Source organism: Melopsittacus undulatus, chromosome 8, assembly GCF_012275295.1.
Source record: "Melopsittacus undulatus isolate bMelUnd1 chromosome 8, bMelUnd1.mat.Z, whole genome shotgun sequence".
Taxonomy (NCBI): domain Eukaryota; kingdom Metazoa; phylum Chordata; class Aves; order Psittaciformes; family Psittaculidae; genus Melopsittacus; species Melopsittacus undulatus.
This window is the reverse complement of record NC_047534.1, coordinates 33,329,454-33,352,111: the sequence shown is the minus strand read 5'-3', so window position 1 is coordinate 33,352,111 and position 22,658 is coordinate 33,329,454. Positions and strand designations below refer to the sequence as shown.

The following is a 22,658-nucleotide window of genomic DNA, read 5'->3' as shown; positions in this document are numbered from 1 at the left end:
CCCGGGACCCCGGACCCCGCCTGTGCCCGCTTAGACAGGGCAGTGTTTCCGTAGAGGCAGTGGCGAGGCGGAACTCCTGCGTGAGGGCGCGGGGCGCGGAGGGCGCCATAACGGGACGGACCCGCGTCCTGCCCCGAAGGAGGTTCTCCGTGCGCGGGCCGTGCCGGCGCGATGTCGGGCTTCAGCCCGGAGCTGATCGATTACCTGGAGGGGAAGATCTCCTTTGAGGAGTTCGAGCGGCAGCGGGAGGAGCGCAAGAGCCGCGAGAAGGTGAGTGTGACCCGCCTGGCAGCACCACGGCCCGGCCGGGCCGCTGTCTGCCTCCATGGCAGCACCTGAACCGCCTCAGGACCGCTCTCCTCTATGTCTGTGTGTGTGAGGGGCTTACCGTGATGGCTGTGGTGCTCAGCTATTGATTGCGGCTACATAATTGCTGATTTCTGCAAAACTGTAAGAAAATAACTGAAATTCATAAGGATCATTAGGCTCTAGTACAGCAAGTTGTTCAGGGGAATGTACACCTTTCAGGAATGCCGAATGCAGCGCTTTGGTTCATGCCAGTGCTGTTTGTGTCCCTTGACATGGCAAAAGCTAGTGGCAGTTACCTTCAGGCACCATGATCAATTTCGTCTTTAGGGCAGAGCAACGAGCAGAAGCAGGGTTTGATTTAATTGTCCAGCATACATTGCTGCTGCTCCCCCACCATCTTCTGTGTGAGATCTGAGGAAGAGATCCAGTTTGACTCATTTTGTTGTGGTTTATTGACAACAATAAGTACAGAGAGACACAGCTTTGTGGCTAAAAGTAAGCAAATAGAGGTGTGAAGAGCAATTCTGTATGCTTGGAGTGTTGTAGTTAACTTTAACCTTGCCATCTTTATGTCGAAATCCAACTGAATTTCGGTATCTTCTGGTCTTCAGAGAGAAAATTCAAGAGAACTCAGATGTCATAGAAAGACAACTGATATTCTAGATAGAATCATAGAATAGTTAGGGTTGGAAAGGACCTTGAGATCCTCCAGTTCCAACCCCTCTGCCATGGACATGGACACCTCACACTAAAAACCCATGGCACCCAAGGGTCTGTCCAACCTGGCCTTGAACACTGCCAGGGATGGAGCATTCACAACTTCTTTGGGCAACCTATTCCAGTGCCTCACCTCCCTAATCCTTCTTACTGAGTTAACAGTAAGCTATTTTGATATTTCATTTTGTATTTAAAAAGGCAGGCTTCTAAAGGATTTTTAACTGTTTTTTTTCTTTTTATAGTCAACCAAGTATCTTACTTCACTGCAATGCTAGATAAACAATGGACTAGTCTCTTCAGTTAAAAGTAATGTCAGCAGTCACAATCCGAGTCACCTCATATTAATACGAATATAAATGTCTTGAAACCGGGTAATGCTAGGGTTGATTCATTTAAAAGCGCTGCACTATTCCACTTGTTTCACTAGCAGTGCAAAAGCTGGAAGCTTGTAGTCTAAATGCTAACTGTAAATAAAAGGGGGGAAAAGTAATGAGTCATGTTATAAAGCTGATAACTAATTTATTGGTATGTGTAGGATGGTGAAAATACATCTGGTGAGGAAAACACGGAAGATACAGAGGCTCCATCATCATCCAAAAAAACATCTGGGAAATCCCAAAGTCAGGATGAAACTGATGGTAAATGTTAATAACTTGTGTTTCAAAGGTCACTGAAAGCATTTGCCCTTTGATAGCTGGCTTGTTATAAACACCTGGCTGCTTCTTTTGAACCTGTGGGTATTGAAGCATGTTGTTAGAACATATACCTTTGTTTTCTGAGTCATAGCCAGGGTTTTAGCTTTGTTCAGTGTTTTGAGGGCTGGATCCAGCCAATTCACCATGTTTTTCTGGGAAACCCTCAGTTTGTCCCCTCCTGACTCCTTAACCACATGGCCTCAATTATTTACTCTCTCTGAAGTTACAAATTTGAAGTTTTTAGCTTTTCTCAAAAAGTCTTCTGTCATTTTTGTTTCATCTCTTTTTTCTGTTAATCTCTTTGCAGTCATTTGTTGACACTTGAATGTTTCAGAGTATTTGATTCTACTGAATGAGCGTTGCCTTCCTCTGTTGTTACCCAAAGTGAAATAAAATGGTTAAAAAGAGGAGTTTTAGTTTTTCTCTATGTTTTTTTTTCTGGTTTGTTTGTTTGGTTGGTTGGTTTTTCTCCTGCTTAGTTATCCTTTGGCTTGTTTAGAATTCCTATACTTATTTCTCTCCTTACTTTCTGGTGGATATTTCTAGCTACAGATTTCCTGGCTGGGTTTTTTTGTGCAGTTACTGGGATGGTAGTATCACCTTAGGTACTTCAGCAAAATAAGCTTAACTTCCTTGGGGCTCCTGCATAGTGAAAGGGCTTGCAAGAAGTGGTAGGAGCAGCACTTTTCTCTTTAGTTTGTATTGGTATTGTTGATCCAATGCTTCAGGTAATGGATTTGAGCTTGGGATTTAGAGTGCTACAGCCTGTTTTAGACACTTTCTCTTCAGAAACTGTACTCCCTACACCTATCAGGGCATATTTTTGTGTGAGTGCCAATGCTATGATATACAAAAGTACAGTTTTTGATCTCTTTGTGTTGGTTCTTAGACGCCTCTTAGAATCATAGAATCACAGGGCTGTTAAGAGCAATTCTGTATGCTTTTAGCATTGCAATTAACTTTACCCTTGCCGTCTTTATGCCAAAATGCAACTGAATTTTGGTATCTCCTGGTCTTCAGAGAGAAAAATCAGGAGAACTCAGCTGTCATAGAAAGACAACTGATATCCTAGATAGAATCACAGAATAGTTAGGGTTGGAAAGGACCTTAAGATAGTCTAGTTCCAACCCCCCTGCCATGGGCAGGGACACCTCACACTAAACCATGTCACCCAAGGCTTCATCCAAACTGGTCTTGAACACTGCCAGGGATGGAGCATTCACAACTTCCTTGGGCAACCCATTCCAGTGCCTCAGCACCCTAACAGTAAAGAACTTCTTCTTTATATCCGATCTAAACTTCACCTGTTTAAGTTTTAACCCATTACCCCTTGTGCTATCACTACAGTCCCTAATGAATAGTCCCTCCCCAGCTATGAGGTCTCCACGCAGCCTTCTCTTCTCCAGGCTGAACAGCTCCAACTTTCTCAGCCTGTCTTCATATGGGAGGTGCTGCAGTCCCCTGATCATCCTTGTGGCCCTCCTCTGCTGCTTTCACTGGGAATTCTCTGTTTCAGAGATTTCACTGTGTGTTTGTTTCCGTTTTCTTAAATTTCAAAAATAGGCCTTATATTGTGTCACCTAAAATGTACATCAGTGTTGCCTTAATTCTGAAAGTATGGCCAGATCTCATGCTAGAAGGATAGAAAATGAACACTGAAGTGTGGCTGGAGCCATATACCTGTAGTTCCTTCCTGACCCTTTCTTTTTTGCCGATGTCTCTGTAATGCTTCCAAGGTGGCTTTGCCTGTTACTTGTTTCATGCATGTTACCTTTCACCTAAAAAGAAATCTGTCCCAATATATTTGTGTGACAGTGGTACTTCTGCTCTTACACAAAATACAGAATACAGAAAGAGAACACAGAAGTTTCAAGAGCAGCTAGAATGAAGGAAGCATTGATATTATGTATTACTATTTAAAGAGTTGCTATTAGAATCATATGTATGATATTCAGAATAAAGCTGTTAGAGAAGGTCATTGTGATACATGAATCTTTAGGGGCAACCTGCTATAATCTTCAAATGACCCTTGCAGCAAAGGAGACCAAAATAAAAGGGAAATGAAATTAATAATTAGGGTGTTTTCAGATGGGGGAAAGAAGACTGTTGATTTTTAGATACTTAATATATGAGTCAGAATAAAAATAACCCAATATATGCAAGTCAGATAAAAACCAACTCCAAACCCACCATGAACTCAGGTATAATGCCCAGTTCCCTCTTGCATCTAGGCAATACATCATAGCTTTATTTTGACATTCCCAACTTGATACCGTGGTTACTCTTTAATTAGATCTTTTGATGCCTAATCCCTGAGCTGAAACCTTTAAACTACATTGTTTTGATGTTTTGCATATATGCAGACTTATGGGCGGTTATAACCTTAGGCTAATTTGGTAATGAAAAGTTGAAATTTAGAAATGTGAAAATAGCAGCATATTCTTGTTTGGTTTAAAGATTTTTGTTATTTCTTTTCCTGGAGAAATGAATATTCTGCATTGTGCATTTACACACATTAAAAGGTACTTACTGTCATGGGTAGAATGGTTACAAGATCCTTCTTGCTCGATTTTGCTTCTAAAAGAGGGTTGCTGCATTATTGTTTAGTATAATTGTCTGCTCACTTAGCCTGTTCAGCTGAAAAGCTTTATTCCATTTGTGCAGTTCAGTGCTTGGAAATTGCTTCATCTGCTTCTCTTATATGGCTTGAGAAAAATGTGTATAAACTGTTGATTTTAATATGTGTTCTTCCATGCTTTCATTTCAGATATCCAGGAAATGGTAGAGGCTGGGGTATACTGAGTGCTGGTGATGAATGAGTCAGAGATTTAAAACCATAGAGGTTGTTAATAGTTTTTCTGCATTTCTGCAGGTCTTTTTCTTATAGAATTGCTGTTTCAAGTGGGCTAGTAATTATGAAGAATTCTGTTTTCTGTGCACTTGTCCTGCTAAGCAGTGTGTACTCTTGATTGTATCATAAGCCTTTTTTGCTCCTTTCTCTGCCAGGTGAAACTTCAGATGGCGTCAGTAAGTCTGTTCATCGGGTCTTTGCGTCCATGATTGGGGAAAATGAAGAGGAGGAGGAGGATGAAGAGGAAGATGAAGAAGAAGAGGAAGAAGAAATTACTGAGCAACCCACAGCTGGAGATGTTTTTGTGTTGGAGATGGTACTTAATCGAGAGACCAAGAAAATTATGAAAGCAAGTATTTAAACTTTCATGTACCTTTGCTGTATCTCCTGACTTGAAGCATAGTGCATAAATGCCAATTCGTGTCATTTTAGCTACTTGCTAAGAAACTTGACTGAACATAAGTCCATTTGGGATATTTCTGCTTATGTTGGTGTCACCTATATTTTTTTTTTAAATCATTACTCTAGATTACTGTTTGAAAACTCTAAAATAATTAAGTAAGCTTTTCCAGTGTCTGTCAGGTATGCAAATTAGCAAATATTTTGGCCAGTCATTTGAATATTGCTAATATATAACTTGTTATTAGGTTGTGTTAGGCACAAGTGTGACTAGTGGCTCCTGAATGTGAGTACAACTGAATCCTTTGTAGAAATAATACCTCTTTTCCATTTAGGAGAAAAGACCTCGCAGCAAACTTCCTCGTGCGTTGAGGGGTCTGATGGGAGAGGCCAATATCAGGTTTGCTCGAGGGGAACGTGAGGAGGCTATTCTAATGTGCATGGAAATCATTCGACAAGGTACGTTAGAATGCTGAAACTCTTTGGCCTTAAGGATGGGGTGAAGTTGTCTTTTAGGACAATTCAGTGTGGCTTCACTGGTGATAAAAATACTCAGTGCAAGGAAAGTCACTGCATAAGTAGTGTGGAATTAAGAATATGTAGTACATTTCCTTTATTGTTTTGCTTATAAAAAGAAACTAGCACCATAATTCTGCAGAGACCTAGGCCTCTGTTTAGCTTTACACAGTTTGCTTTTATTGTCTTTGTAGAACTGAGGTATAAATATCAGCATTTCTACAATGTAGAGTAATGCTAAAAGTGGCTGTTGTTAGAGTCAAGCTGTTTAATAATTAATAAACCTATGAATTATTATCAGGTAAGCATTAATAATTGCAAAAAAGGAATTGGAAGGCTTGTCCACAGTTTTTTAATGAATTTAAACAGAGAAATGTTCATGTTTCATATAATTCTGATGTCTTTTTGCAGAAAGGCAAGTTATTTGTTTTTAAGGTAGTTTTAAACCAATAGCTCTTCATCATTCTTTTTGTCTCTTTGCAGCTCCTCTTGCTCATGAGCCATTTTCCACTCTTGCCATGATCTATGAAGACCAGGGTGATATGGAGAAGTCGTTACAATTTGAACTGATTGCAGCTCACTTAAATCCGAGTGATACTGAGGAATGGGTCAGACTAGCAGAAATGTCACTGGAACAGGACAATATCAAACAGGCTATTTTTTGCTACACAAAAGGTAGTGTAGCAACCATTTTAATAGTTTAAAAATAAGTGTTAGGTGATAATGGAAATAGTCTAATTTTCTTCTGCCTTCTAATTTAGTTCGCTACAGTTTGCTTAAGATTCTGGTACTTCTCTCTGGACTTTGGTACAAGACTAATGAATGCTTAATATAGAATGTCCTTTCTTACAAAAATCGTGTGTGTCTGTTAACATTCATCTAGTCACGGAAATGAAGGTGAAATCTATTGTTGCCTTTTCCTAAACCGGGCTACTTATATGCTTTTTCTTGTAGCTCTGAAATACGACCCAACCAACGTGCGTTACCTGTGGGAGAGATCAAGCCTGTATGAACAGCTGGGAGAACATAAGATGGCTATGGATGGCTACAGGCGGATTCTGAATCTCCTGTCTCCCACTGATGGAGAGCGCTTTATGCAGTTGGCTAGAGACATGGCAAAGTAAGTTGGATTCAAATTTACTGTGATTTGATTTTCCAGAGTTTCTCAAAAGCCAGTATTAATAAGTTCTGCAGCTGATTCAAGCTGGGTACATGGCTGAAATAAAGGAATGCAAGCAATCAATCCACAAGCATGCATCCCCAACTATGATGATGTTTCCAAAGCCTGACATGTGCAGGATCAATGCATTATCTGAGAAGTGTTCATTCTTTTAGAGTAAGGGAATAAAATGCAAATACTGATTACTAAAAAAATGCCAATAGTATGCAATTATATACAAATGCAGTACATTTTTAATCTATATAATATCACTAGAGCTCTGGAAACTTAATGCCACGAAACCTGAATCATAGAAGCATAGAATGAAACAAAGTATTCGAAATAAAAGCTACCTGCGACAGAATATGTTTCATTTGTGGTTTGTTTCTGGAGCAAAGAGAAACCAAACATTTGAGCAGTAACTCAAAACATACTTGCTATCAGCAACTGCTCCCAGCCCGAAAGTCAAAACACAGCACTGCACCAGCTACCAAGAAGGAGAAAAAATGACTGCTACTGCTGAACCCAGGACACCTTGCTGATGAAAATGTTTCTAATAGGCAAAAATAAACGACATACAAAAAACCTTTTGCTGGTGTTCAAAGTATATGTTGTCAGCTCAAATACTAAGTATCTCATATCTCTTTTATAGGAGCTATTATGAAGCCAATGATGTGACTTCTGCTATTGACATAATAGAAGAAGCCTTTAGTAAACACCAGAGCCTTGTCGCCATGGAAGATGTTAACATTGCAGCTGAACTGTATATTTCTTCCAAACAATACGACAAAGCATTGGCGGTATGGAGAGTTAAATGCATTTTTGTATCATGTTCAGCACTTGTTTGCCAGTCAGGAAGGACAGTTTATATTCCTGTAGTGCTTACATATGGTCATGTTTGTATAGTGATAGAGCTGATCAGATACAGATTGCTTCCTATTAGTTCTGTAGAACTTAACAGCTTGATGTGGTAAGTTGGGGGCTGATAGACTTGCAGTGCTGTTCCAGGTTTAAAGTTTTGGGATCCTTTCCTCTGCTTCTCTACAGTTGCTGTAGTTGTAGTAGCCAGAGAAGACTTAGTATGAGGTCTTTGTGAGTGCTACAAGCAAAGGGCATTCTCTAGGCTGAAAAAAGGGTGATACTGAATGGGCTAATGGTTCAAGTACAGACCATCATGCTTTATTTGGCATACCTGTGTTACAAGTAATAATTTCTGCATTAAGCATGAGTCATACATTCCAGAAAAATAATACATCTTGACTCTAAGGCATCAGGAATTGGAGAAGGTCCTTATATCTTCCCAGTTTGTTCTAGTGAATATGCCTCACTTTTGAGGCATGTTTCAGAGTTGATTTGGTGTGGCTTTGAGAGGAAAGACTTTAGGATCTGGCCATTGTGATGCTTTTCAGGATAGATCGAAGAGACACTGTTAGTTGAGACTTTCTCCGGGAGAACATTCGTATCTGCTGATACTAAATTACTTCTCATTTTCTTTTTCCTCCTTAAGATTTTATTTAGCTCACTGTCAGTGCAAAGCATCATAAGCCTGCAACAATTCCTCTGACCTTCCTCTATGTCTTCCCATTATAAAAATCAGTCAATTCTGTGTACACTTTACTTAGCTGCCAGATTTATTAATGCAGTACTCAATCACAGAACTGTTTCTTCTTGATGGTTCTCCTTGGGTCCATTCCTGTGATGGTGTTTCTTGTTCCTGGGTAGCTGAAAGTGTATTTGAACTGGTAAAGTGAGCCCTTAAGAAATAACTGTCAATGCAATCATCTGGTATGTTCCTCTAAGGGTCATGTACTCTGTGTTTGTCGATGATGTTCTGGCAGCGGTAATGATTTAAATACTTACTTTTCAATTCATGAACAAAATATCAAGCTGCATTAGGTCTTAGACCAGCAGTACTTAACACATGTGCATTTCCCTCCTCGCAGATCCCCACTGGCAAGTGAATGTCTTGAATTGTCTGTCTTTGGTTTCTATTTTTTAAAGTAGTTCTGTTGAATTCCACTGGTTTTGTTGAGGTTGGGATGTGTATGATCAGGGCTCTTGTAAAATGCCTGTATGTAGCTGTGAATTCTATTTAATTTTTGCTTTTAACTGATATAAACCACATGGTTTCCATGCAGTGTATTAGACTGAGGAATCCTTGGAGCACTTTGGAAAGATGTGTGCAGAGCTTAGCTGTTCAGCTGGTGCTTTTCTTTCTTTTCCATCTTCCAAAAGGCATTGAAAGAAGCTAGAAAGGTTAAAAGCTTTTCTAGTCGTGACGAAAGTAACTGTTGTGCGTGCTAAAGACGTGCTGATTGGATCATCTAAGTAGTCCAAAAATAGTGGACAAAGACATAAGGTGATCAAACACAGGACTAGTCAACTAACTCCACATGAAAGGAATGTAGCTTTTCTTCTGGTAATCATTGTGATGTCTAAAACAGCAGCCATGCAGGCTGGTTACTTCTTATATCCTTCAAATCTTTAAAATGATCCACGGTATTTGTCTGGTTTAGGTTATTACAGATTTTGCAGGGATTGCACTTGAGAAGAAAGTAGCAGAAGAAAGTCCAACCGTGGAGAAAAAAGGTAAGAAGCTAACAAGCAGTTAGCATGATCCTGCTGCTTCTTTGATATCTTTCTTTCCATTACCTTTTCAACTCCTGGGTATATTTTGATGCATGTTGACAGGCTACTTAGACGATCCAGGTTCCATGCTTTTAATGAGTTATATGGCATGACCTCGGCTTTCTATAAGGAGTTATTCTGATGTTCAGTTATCCCTGCTGAATCATTAAGGACGAGGACTGCTCTCCAAGCAAATGGAGGCTTTTAAAGTTCTAAGCATTCCTCTGAGTGTTCACATTAGACCAGTTATTTCTGCCAGCTAAATAGCTTCTGAAAAAACAAATAGATACTCTTAAGTGGCATCTATAATTAAGAGTATCAACCTTTGACCTGACACTAACATTCTTAATAAAGCCTACTTCTGTTATTAAACATCTCGACGTTTTAGTATACACAGATATAGGGTTATTAGCTTGTACTTAAATAAAGTAGGTTGTCTTTGAGAAACCTGCATTAGGAAAGTTATTGCTCAAGACTGAAAATGTAGAATGATCACAGCATCCTAACTCCATGAGCAGACAACCTGTTTCTATCATTAAACTGGTTGCTTGTTTTAGCAATCTGTTACAAAGACAACTTCTGTTGGCTTTCTGCTTAAATGGACTAAGTGAAAACACAGTTCATCAATGGATAACTGCCCTGATAGAGGCTTTTTGCAGATAATGTAGAAGAAGCAAATCTGTGAGTCTAGGAATTACAACACCATGTTGCCAAGTTACCTGGGGTGCACAATTTAAAGCAAGAACTTGGCTTCCTGCTTTGTTGCTTTGTAACTTTTTTGACTGCTTCCCTGCTGCACTGGCCAAAAACCCACTCCCAACAACCAAAACCCAATAAAGGCCACTTTTCACAGTAAGGTACTAGTCAATTACAGTTTCAAAAGCAAGTAACTTTTGGCTTAGCTGGCGCTGCTGGGATAATCTGCTAATCTTTTTCACAAGATCCAGGGCCAGTGGTAGAAACTGAGGAAAGCCAGGAGGCAGCACCTGAAGAGCAAAGCAATCCAGTTGCTAAACCCACTGCTGCAGGTAAGTAATTGAAGTTTTTGATTTTGTGCAAGTCCATGTGCTAATCCTGTGCTTAGGAATCAGTCTGCAACCATATAAAAATTGGCAGAGTTTTCCAGCAGCAGAGAAATAGGGCTTAATCCAAAAAGGTTTCTTGTGTACTGTCTTCCTTACTCAGAACTTACTCCTAACCCAGGCAGCCTCCAAAGCCAGAAGTGTTCTCCCAGGCTTACCCACTTCCAAGAGCAAACTCTTAATTTGTAAGAATTTATCAGTAGGTAGATAGCTACATGCATGCTGGATTTTCAGATGTTCAGAAAATGATGAATTAATCTGCAGGTTGTGATTTGGAGTAATGGGATGTGGATGTAGGGGGTAATAGAGAAACCATATGTTGGACACCCCTGTTTTCTGACGTTATAGCAATCACTCTTTGAATGTCTGGTGTAGGAATTAAGGTGAAAGAGAATTTAAACAGGGTAGTTAAGGAGGGAGCATGGCTGCACGTGAAAGAAATGTGATAATGGAGTTTTGCTGCATGACCATTTGTTAGCATTGTCATGGGTAATTACTTTGTCTCATGTTTGCTTTCTTTGTGTGGTGTAAAGTTCTGTAGTTAACTGTGCTCAGCCAGCAATGCATATAGCCAGATCCCTGGTATCTGGGACTTGGCTTAATAAGAACCTTAACACGGGCAATGTCCTTCTAAAAGCAAGAAGAGGGTACAAGGAATTGCTAAAGGAAATTGCTAAAGGAAAGCTTTATGAAGCAAGCACATCTTAAGAGGGCAAAGGCCCTAGACACGTCTTATGGGATCTTGCTGTCAAAATCAATGCAGACAGCACTTGATACTTAATCTGAAATTATTAGGATAAAAGACAGCAGGAAGAAGTTGTTCCATCTATCAGGAAAGTTAGAAAAGGGAGAGGCACAACATTTACTAGAGTCAATGAGAATGATTTTCTTTAGAGGAGCTGAACATGGCTTGGAGGGGTTGTGGAGCTGGTGAAGTGCTAGTTAAAGTCCGTGGCTTCAGAAATTCAATATCTCCTCACAGGTGTGGAGAAGGTCAGCTGCTGCATTCCTGAGGGTGTACCCATAGACATTACGGTCAAGCTGATGGTGTGCTTAGTTCACTTGAACATACTAGAGCCGCTCAGTGTAAGTAGAAACCAACTCAGAAGTTGGAGGGTATTCTGGTAAATTACCAAAACAAGTAATTTTTCTTGTCTTTGTATGTCTGAGGTTCCTGACGGGGCTGTGGCGATTCTTCTTGGTAGCTTCCCACTCCAAGAAAGAGACCTGTAATAGCAGAAATACTACTTTTGTCCGTATAAATTATGCCTCCAGTGGCATAAAGCACAGTAAATCACAGCCCTTGTGCTGTTACAGGCCCAGGATCACATTGCTTCTTGAACACTAAGGAACCTAGCTTTGCTTTAAAGTTGTACTACATCTGAACACTCTTCTGTCATAAAGAGCACTCCTCACTGATGGGTGCTTTCACCCACTGGATCTGAAAAATCTAGAATAGAAAACCAGAACTTTTTTAGGAACTCTGCAATTCAGATTTTTAATTTTTATTTTCAAACTCACATTTGAATAGATGAATTGTAGTTCAGAATGCAAATACAATAAAAATCATAGCATAAACCCATAAGCATCCACTAACCATACCTTAAAGAAATGTTCTTGTTGGATATTAGTGCTTAGTGTTTTGTGTGGTTGTGGGTTGTTTTTAAGCCTCTTTTGACCACTCTGGTGGAACAAAATCCAGAAGAAATGGGTGACTTATATTTGGACGTCGCAGAGGCATTTCTGGATGTTGGAGAATACAACTCAGCACTGCCTCTCTTGAGTTCCCTTGTCTGTTCGGAACGATACAACTTGGCTGTAGTCTGGCTTCGGCATGCAGGTGAGAAGAAGCAGGACTGCTGAACATGTGGTATGGAGAGATCATACAATGGTGAACATTTCCAGGGATCTTTACTTAAGGTCACAGGGGTTTTAGATTCACATGTTGAATGATAATTGGTATTTGCAGAGCTGTATTTGGAGTTCATTATGATGGTCCTGTCATGGAGTGTTTTCTTGTTCTTTATATAGACTGACATTTACTTCAGCTAAAAGTACTTCATTCTCATGTAAGTAAGAATATGCTGTAAACAGCATTTATTCTGCATTCCATCCTGTATCAACTGATGAGGTCTTAAGTGAAACTGTGGATGCATCAGTACCTATTTCTGAATATTGTCACTTCAGTAATACATGTTTTGGGTGGTTTCAGCTGAAAATGATAGTAACTGTTTTGCAAGTCTTCTCTGCCATTTAAGTCTGTTGTGTTGTTTCTATTTCTAGAGTGCTTGAAGGCTTTGGGACACATGGAGCGTGCTGCAGAGAGCTATGCCAAAGTTGTTGACCTTGCTCCACTGCATCTGGATGCAAGAATCTCACTTTCAACACTTCAGCAGCAGCTGGGCCGACCCGAAAGAGCTCTGGAGGCTCTGGAACCGATGTATGATCCAGATACGTTGGCTCAGGATGCTAATGCTGCCCAGCAGGTAGGCGAAGTGTTCTTCCTATTTAGGATATATTATCCTGTTAAACTATGGCAGGGTTCAAGATGTCAGCTATATAGGGCCAGGGATTGAGAATTGCTGTCTGTAGCGTGGTGAACATTCACAGCACAGCAAATGATTCACTACAGAGTATCAGGATGAGTCCTCATGGCTCTTTTTCTCTGACCATTTCATTGGTATTTCCCTGTCCTACCTGATTACTTCTGTGTGATGTACAAGCTCTTGGGCACTGAGAACCAGTCTTGATACCAGTCACTTTGTATTGAGGTGATCAGCAGCCGGTACATATGAGCTATATGCATTGGTCTCTGTTGACTGTAACTGATGGTGCAGCAAAGGTTCTATATTCCCTCTCTATCAGCACCTTCACTATAGGTAAGAATTACGGTAAATTCCTCTGAAATCTGAGACTTTGAAACAGTAACTACTGCAGGGCTGTTTAGGGACATCTTGTTGCTGCTGCAAAGATTCTTACAGCCTTCTGTAAGCTTTTTACAATCCTATTAATACTATATGGAGTAAAAACTGTTTTATAAACTCATTTTCTGTGCAGTATTAATGAATAATGTTCAATATTATCTAGGAATTAAAGCTACTCCTCCATCGTTCGACGCTGTTGTATTCCCAAGGCAAAATTTATGGTTACGTAGACACTTTACTTACAATGCTGGCAATGCTGCTGAAGGTAAGCCCATATTTGCACGTTAAGAACTGCTGTGAGTTGACAAGCAACAACCAAACTCAGAAGGACAGCTAGTGGGTTTTATACACAAGTGGTTTCATAGTTTTGTTAGATAATAAATCATAGACTGGTTTGGGTTGGAAGGGACCTTAAAGCTCTAGTTCCAGCCCTGGGCAGGGACACCTTCCACTAGATCAGGTTGTTCAGACTGGCCTTGAACACTGCCAGGGATGGGGCAGCCACATCCTATCTTTCATGGAGTGTGCAATACTGGTGTTCCTGCCTGTAGAGGTCAGAAGAGAGGACCACTTGAGGACCACTTTTGTGTGTAATTCTTAATACAGTGACTTTAACTCCCTGTTCCTCAGTGGATGTAGAACACAGTGAATACTAAAGCTGCTTCTTACCTTTTTAGCAATCTATGCAGTACTTTCCTGAAGTGTTGATACTGGCTTTTATTTCTACAATTTTATTTTTAATTTCTTAATTATTTAATATCTATTTTCTTGTGATAAACAAATTTGTCTGTGGTCATTTTAGCCATTTAATAGAGTGGTGGCAGTTTTGTGTTTATTGGGGTTTGTTTATCAACAGGTAGGGAATATTTAGTCCTCAGTTTTATCTGTTTGGGCAGAGCCGTTACTGTTGTATTATGCTGGTTGAGTAGCTGACTATGCACGCCACGTGTTGTTGACAGTGATACAGAAAGGCATTGTTCTTTTTATGTTTCTATGCAGATAGTTAGATTTGAATCTATACAGGGATGTTCCAATCCCAGAAGTTTTTAAGTCGTTTAAAGAGTTAGTGTCTTTCTTTTGTGTCACCCAGTTTGCACTGGAGCATGAGACAATGCAGAGATCATACTCCTCTTGGTAATGTTATCTCTCATGATATTGCTCTGTTGTGGGATTTCTAAGTTGCAGGCTGTTTTGGCCTGCAACATGAGCAGGATGTATTGGCCGTAAAGCTGCGTTGTCACGGGATGTATTACTGTAATCTGAAATACTGCCCTTAAATTTGTTTCTAGGTAGCAATGAGCAGAGCTCAGGTGTGTTTGATATCTAGTTCCAAGTCTGGAGAGAGACATCTCTATCTTATTAAGGTGCCAAGAGATAAAATTTCTGACAATGATGACCAAGAAACAGCAAATTGTGATGCAAAAGGTAATAAATGTTTTATTAAAAACGAAAAGGTGAACTCTTTAGTACTGAAAACTGAAACAGACATTGCTGTTTTGCATCCTAAATCCACACAGTTCATGTTAATGTTGCTTTATTTCTAGGGCAAAGAAGGTATCAAAAATTAAGATAATACAACTTAAGGGAACAATCTCTATTCAGACTAATTCAGGACCTCTAGAGGTTTTGTGGTCCAGTATTCTCCTCAGTGCAAGTACACACACAAATCTAGAACACAAAAGAAATATATGTTTTCAGTGTGGTATGGGGCTTTTTAGCTGTTACAGGCTCAGTAGAGCCAGACTACATATTCTTAAGCACCGTCTGGTAGATTAGAAGAGTAACTTTGATGCATTCATGTAGTATGTTTGCAGCTTGAACTCTGCGTCTTTCTTGTTATTTGTTGCCAGATTTTGAGTGTTTTGCTGGCACTTTACAGACTGCATTTAAACTGAGAAAAGTAAATATTTTATCTTTATTTTACCTGTTAATGCTGAGATGGTTTTGAAAAGATCAGTTTGACACATTCACCTTTTTTTAAGAGTTTAGCACTCCTTGTTTAATTTTCTTAACTTCCTGACTTGGATATTTTTAGCAATCTTAGCTGTTCTCACAAGTGTTCTGACAAAAGATGACTGGTGGAACCTCCTCCTGAAGGCTATATACGCCTTGTGTGACCTCTCCCGGTACAAGGAGGCAGAGCTTCTAGTGGATTCCTCCCTGGAGTATTATTCATTTTATGATGATAGACAAAAGCGCAAGGAGCTGGAATACTTTGGGCTCTCTGCTGCAATACTGGACAAGAATTTCAGGAAAGCATACAACTATATCAGGTGGGTACTGAGAAGGTAGATCAAACTCTTCTGGAATTGCTTCCGCTGAGGCTGTAGTCATACTGCTAAAGGAGGCTGGCTGATGCTTTTCAGCTTGTTCTAAAACAATTAAGGTTATTGAAACTAAAGGAGCATTCTGATAGCTTCTGGTTCCAGAACATGCATCATGCAGCAGGGTGGTTGGTTTGGACAGAACCATTGCTTCTGTCTCTGTCAACTTTGCCTCATTCAGTGACTTGCTCCTTGAGTGTCTCTGCTTTGTTATCTTCCCTGAATTGTTGAAGTTTTTATTACAGATACAGCATTTACTATGTAGCATCTACGAGTTTCTTGTATACTTTTCATTCTCTAGAATCATGGTGATGGAAAATGTCAATAAACCTCAGCTGTGGAACATCTTCAATCAGGTTACTATGCAGTCTCAGGATGTTCGGCACCATCGCTTTTGTCTCCGCCTGATGCTGAAAAACCCTGATAACCATGCACTGTGTGTCCTGAATGGGCATAATGCGTTTGTGTCTGGCAGTTTCAAGCATGCTCTTGGTAATAGCATTAATGTTCCAATATTAACAAATATGGCAAGTAAATGTGCTTTTTCCTGAGAAAGATTTATTAAAGCCCTTTTTTTCATATGCCAGAAAATTACAGGTGGCTTCACAGTGTTAGTCTGGTGCTTTACTATGTTGTACACAAAGCATTGCTAAGAGTTTTGATAATAAAAATGAGGCTGGCATGTTTCAGTTTCAGCACACATTGCAAATGTAACTAACTTGCAAAGATAACTGAAATCTAATGATAATGATGAAGGGCAGAAACAGGCCAATTTGAAGAGCAAATGAAGTTGGTTGGACATTTAAGCAGGTCTTTGAAGTAAACCTACTGCTTGCAGTCAAGCTCTTCACACACATAAGATGTGTGGCCTCCAGGATATAAATCCTAGCAATGACTGTTTGCTTCCTATGTTGGCCTGTCTTGTGCTTACTTTTACATCCCAGTCAGCATTCCTCCTTCAGAATTGAAGGAGTGCTGAAAGTACAGAATTTTCTTTCATGTTTTTTTCCTGTGTACTTTGCTGTAGGTATATTAAACTATCTCTCCTCTTAGTTCACAATTCTCATGTGAAGATTTTCTTTCCTGCTTTTAAATTCCTCAGGAATAATTTTCACAACAAACATCTTCATTCAGTTCTTTGCTTTTAGGACAGTATGTGCAAGCCTTTCGTACAAACCCAGATGAACCTCTGTACAGTCTTTGTATTGGGTTGACTTTCATCCACATGGCTTCTCAGAAGTATGTGTTGAAAAGGCATGCTCTTCTGGTACAGGTGAGTTACTGTGATGCTTTTTACCAACAGTGTGTCCTGTCCTTGTATCTTGCGTACAGTTATGGCTGCATGCTCTGTTTAAATAACTCTTCCTAATTAAAATGGCATCAAAAGAGGGAAGTGGCAAAATATGAACACAGATATGAACATGCTTTTGAACTGTAATTATACCCATCTGAGTCTGCTCTCCTTTTAGCCAAATGTAGCTTCTTCTGCTGTGCATATGCACTGATTACCCACATAGATGTTAGCAGCTGCCAGCTCTTTGTGGAAATATTACTGATTTCAGCATTGATGGATATAGTCTGGATTTTCTTCCAAATTATTCTTGCCCTGCCTTGCTCTGAAGAAGTGCTGTAGAAGAGAACCCCTGCCATGTGCCCTTCATCGACATGTCTCAGAAACTGCATTGTTGGAGCAAACTTTAGAGACTTATAAAGTGGGGCTTCCCTCCCTCCCCCCATCTTTCTTTTCCCCCTTTTAGGTAACTCTCACTGCTCTCTTTGTAAGGATGTTGTGAACTCCAGTTTAGGCTGCCCTCAGTTTTTCAGCTCCCTTCTTCACGTTTTCCTTTAATCTGGCAGATCCAGTTACAAATCACTGTCTGATTTTTAAAAGTAATTTCCTCTACTCTCCACTAAGTGTTTTCATTAACTTGAAATACTTTTTAATTCCTGTGGCCACTGAGCTGGGAATCAGCAGAATAGAGTGAGGGTTCTGAGCTCTCATGACTTGTGAAACTGCTGAAAAACTGTAGCTTGCACAGATTTTGACAAAAGCTGCAGGTCCTCAGCTCCTCTAAACCAAAGCCCATTATGTTTTTAAGGTGGTTGGCTCTTCTGAACATGAACCAGTCTTACCAGCGTGTACACTGCATAAACACATACATATGTACATACATTTAGCAAACTAGTGCCATGAGTCACTTTACTCATTAACTGTGTGCTCAATTTCTTAAAGAGCTCTCCCCATTGTTACTAAAGGCAGTGAGACTGACAGAGCACAGGGTTTATAGTCTCAGCAATTGAATGTGACTTATTTATTACCATCAACTTGTCTGTGGTTTTGTGGGGGAGCACAGATGAGAAGGTTAAGTCGATACACTTAAACACCTCTTCTCCAGCATTCTTTGCTGCCATCTTGTTAAAGGGAACATTCACAAATGTGTATAATATGTGTACAGGGATTTTCCTTCCTTCACCGATACTTGGATCTGCGTGGACCATGTCAAGAGTCATTCTACAACCTTGGCCGTGGCCTTCACCAGCTGGGATTGCTGCACCTGGCAGTCCACTATTACCAGAAAGCACTTGAACTTCCTCCCCTCACCTTAGAGGTACTGTTTCTTTGTGAGTTAGGTACAGAGAATAAAGTCAGGTCAATGTTAGTAATTTATCAGCCATAGTTAAAATAGGTACATAAGATCTATGTCACTGAGTTCCCTTTACTTTGTGTTGTTATTCCTTGTCATTGAAAGCCCAGATTTTGTTGTCACCTGGTAGTATATTTAAGCATGTGTTAATTTCACAGGTTTATGAATTTTGAAGGATTTACTCATAGGCTGAGTGAAGTAGCAGCAAAAAGGGTCACTACACAACTTCACCTGAATAAGTAGCTGAACTTTATATATATATATATATTACATGCAATGAGTTATATCTGGAAGTTGTATCTAGTCACTCATGGTATAAAAGAGCATGCTGAAGCAATATGATCCATTATTAAGATTGCCTGAATGCCTGTGAGCCATGGTTTTACTCTGATTTGTATTATAACATCCTAATTGATGTGTCATACAAGTCTGGTCTGAGAGGAAGTTTCGCTTTGGCATGGGAAGGTAGTAAAATTGCAAGTGTCTTTAGAAGACAGGAAGGGTTGATAAAGAACATGGGTGTTAGTGCTGGAGCTCAAAGCAGCATCTTGTGAAAGATACAGACAGTATTCACATTCTGATTGAAGAAACAACTACTTTGCATGCAAAGACAAATTAAGATAGTACTTTCCTGGTTTGTGAGCTGGCTTTCTAATTTATAGCTGATCTGAGTATGTAATTGTGTAACTCTGTGATTAGCAATGTGGCAACTTCTGAAAGAGGGAGGGCACAAGGTACTACCTTAGTTTCTGTGCAGCTGAAAGCCTATATCAACCATGAATATGTGATTTGATTCCACTGTCATTGCTACACATGTTTCAATTTTTATACTATTTTTGCATATAGTAACTTTTTTCCATTATTATTTTTACAGGGAATAGAAACTGATCAGACAGACTTGAGAAGAGATGCTGCCTTTAACTTGTCACTTATTTATCAGAGCAGTGGAAATATCAGAATGGCTCGGAAGCTGATGTATACCTATGCAGTTGTATGATGAGGTTTGTGGCAGGTGGAACTGATAGTCTCTGTATTAACTTTTGCATTATGCAGTGCTGGGGAAATGGGTTTGTGTACAACCTTTTTCTGTAGGTGGTCAGAAAGGGCTTGTGCTGTACCTGGCTTAATGGACTACTTCTATTTCCAATATTTGAACTGTGTCACAAATGGGTGGAAACTGACATGCTCAGGTCTGGCTGTTATTAGCTCTTCTTTGGTGCACTGCTTTGTAATCCCAGTCTTGTATATAGACTCAAACTGAAGTCCAGGGCAGCTTGTTGTTTTGGGTTTTTGTTTTTTTCGTTAGGGAAGATTTATGATGTGCAATAGTACAACTAGTTACCAGTGAGGTGGTTCAAGAAGCCCTGTTCACTGGGGATTAGATTTGCTTTTTTAACGTGCACTATTAAAGTGCTGTAATAGAGAAGCAGTGGGCTCATACTAATCCCCAGAGGTTGGAGAGCTCACTATTTGAAGTATTCAGAATTTTCTAGGAGTTCATATTCCCAGCAGCTCTCCTGTTTGAAGGAGCTTGATTTCTATTTACTGAATCAGTGTGACCTCTGTTGTTCTGAACTTGTCAATAAAAATTCTGAGGATAATGATAATGTTTACTCATTCTCAGCAAAGACAGATCCTACTGAATAGAGCAAATATTAATCTAATAATATCATACAGCTGCTTGTTTCACATACACTGCAAATGGTCTGGGGTTTTAATTAGTTCTGACAGTTCAAGAAAATATGATGGTGGAAGCATACTGCTTCCAATACAGCAAATTACGCTCTACCATAAATAAAAAGAGTATGTAGTTACATATATAGTTATATATGTGGCTATATGTTATGTGCTACAGCAAAATATGGCTGAGTAGTTTGCTGAACAGAAAACAAACTGTGCTGTTGCCTCCCAAGGCATTGAGTAGCTAGTTACTTATGGGACCACAGCTAACTGCTGTTTGCTTTCAGCCCATTTGCATTTAATGAAACACAGTCAATATGGACTGGAAAATTCATATTGCAAGCAAACAGTGTTCTGAAAAGATGTGCTAAACAATTTTGAGCATCTAGAAGGAAGAGCGATACTACTTGTCTCAATGCCAGTTATCTAAATCTTCCTCAAATGCTTGTGCAAAAAAAACCCACACCTATATTTGAAGATAGAACTTAGATTATTTTATTTTTCCTTAGATATATCCAACTTGCATTTATGGCTGTGAGATGAACAATCTTTGACTCAGATTTCACTGCTGATACCTGCACTGCCAAACGTAGAAAGCTGTTTGCGATCCACATTTGCTGAAGGCCACAGGCTGACAGGAAGATAAAGAACAAGCAACTTTCTTGCTCTTTAGAAAACTCATTTTTAAATACTGCAAATATTGCTGTAACTAAGAGAGGCTGAGCAGCTACCAAGCCTGGGGAAAGACTAGCAATGTAGAACTCGATTACTGATCCTGCAGGTGGCAGGAGTGTTTGATTATACTACAGCTTTGTTAGAATTACTGTTTAAAGAAAATAACAAGTTCTTGTCAATTGTGTACTTGGGATGTTTCCAGGGGGTGAGCTGCCACTCATCATGGTATGCTTCACAGCCCAGAGCAGGCTCTGAGCAAACTAGATTCTTTTCAAGTGAAAGCAATTTAGAGGATGGCTTCCAGAAGTGCTCCAGTTGCTAGTGAGCATTCAGTCAGCAGGATTACACCAGAGCAAATCTGAAGGAAAACCTAGTCCAGAACACATCTTGGACATCTGGACCAGCTCTTTCATTCTGTATGTGATCCACAGAGCTGCATTGCTTGCTAAAGCAGACATAGCCAAAACTTAAGGTAGTGCTAAAGTTTACTGGGATACAGTAATCCTTCACAACTACACCCTATCTTACTCCTTTCCACCCTAAATCCCAAACAGGCTTAAAACAAGGAAGGGGTGAAAAACCATCCCTTTAGCTACTCCTTATATTGGTAAAAACTCCCACAGAAGGAAAACAGGTGGTTGGTGCTGTTGCCCTGTGAACATACAGTTAATACAAACACAGCTACCATGTGCTTTGTCCTTTCTGGAAGGCTAAGGACACCCTTGTTTGTCCCTTGTTAGGCAAGCTACTTATTCACTGTAATCATGAATAGGCCTGTATGTAAACATGCATAGGTCTGCTTTTAAGCACCACAATTTAATGAAGCTCAGGTGTGCATTAGCTTCAATAGTGTGCTCAGCCACCCCTTGTTCCTTAGAACAGCCATTTGCTTCAGGAAGAGATTCACATCATGGTGAATTAGAGTCCTATCGCATACGTTACAGTTTAGGACCAAATTTCTGGAGGAGTAGAATGAGCCAATTCCAGTGTGTGTCCCAAGCTACTCCTAGGCTCCAGGGGTATGCAAGACTTCCCACCCCACTAAAGTATTGCAAATAACATGTATAGACTTCGCAGAAATAAACAATACCACTGATCACAGAGGAGCCTGTGAGCAGCTCTGTTGAAGCAAATCATCATACAAGAACACTAGCACTGAAGCTGGGTTGTACTGAACCATGTGGAAGAGTAAGCTGTGAAGAAGGTGAGCTGATCCTTCATTGAACAAGTATGAAAGCTATCTATGTTATAATCATCTTCAACATATTATGATGTAACTCAGCTGCTCCAACTACTCCTTCCCCAGTAGGATAGGTTGAACAAATTCCACTAATTCTTATGAAGGTAAGATGATGTGTGGTGTAACATCACACACCTAATGCGTTCCTTATATGCTCCTAAAATATCCCAAGGCTTGTGTTCTCTCATGACCCAGATATCATCTGCCATTAGAAGCAGCCAGTCCTGCCAGTTCCACACTGTTCCAGTCACGTCAGCATCCAGCCACACACACATGACTCGGCCTTTGGTCATTCATGTGAACCCTCTGCAAACCAGTCTGAGATTTGTTTTGATAGCACCTGCCAGTCTACAGCTGGTAAAAGAAAAGTGATGAAAAGAAAGATGCAGCATATCAACATTCAAAGAGTAGTTGTTTTGCTATATATGGTAGTTATATCAGTCTCACAGTGCAAAGAATCTGAGTCAGAAAGACCAGGTGAGAGGTATGACTTAATTCAAATCAGTTTATGACTTAAACAAGCAACCCTAAGTCCCCTATATGTGGTGCCCTGTGCACACCTTTTATCTGCAATACCTTCTCAGTGCTACAGACCTATCTAATGATGTGAGATCAGCTGAAGTTCCCAATTTCTCCAGTACCTGCATGCTAGCTGGGAGTGTCCTCCCGGCAGGTGATGCTCTCCTTGGACTGGGAATCACCCAGACAAGTTTGCTCATTTCCTGCCCAACTCACGTGGCCTTCCTGGTGGTTAGCTGGAGATGCTGGGTCTCGCTGTGTCCAGGGAGGTGTGAGTGGGATTCTCTTCTTGCTT

The 22,658-nt window shown here is 40.1% G+C and overlaps 1 protein-coding gene across 1 annotated transcript; it reads left to right on the top strand.

Annotated features, from left to right (window-relative positions):
• Positions 1–124: 124 nt before the first annotated feature.
• GTF3C3 (general transcription factor IIIC subunit 3) lies at positions 125–19,870 on the top strand. Its single transcript, XM_031045871.2, has 19 exons — positions 125–270; positions 1,562–1,664; positions 4,728–4,921; positions 5,307–5,430; positions 5,971–6,162; positions 6,442–6,607; positions 7,299–7,446; positions 9,163–9,235; positions 10,216–10,302; positions 11,339–11,442; positions 12,025–12,196; positions 12,640–12,842; positions 13,444–13,545; positions 14,570–14,705; positions 15,316–15,553; positions 15,906–16,096; positions 16,753–16,877; positions 18,061–18,213; positions 19,124–19,870. The coding sequence occupies exons 1-19, from the start codon at positions 172–174 to the stop codon at positions 19,244–19,246; spliced, it is 2,733 nt and encodes a 910-aa protein (XP_030901731.2). The 5' UTR covers positions 125–171; the 3' UTR covers positions 19,247–19,870.
• Positions 19,871–22,658: the final 2,788 nt, after the last annotated feature.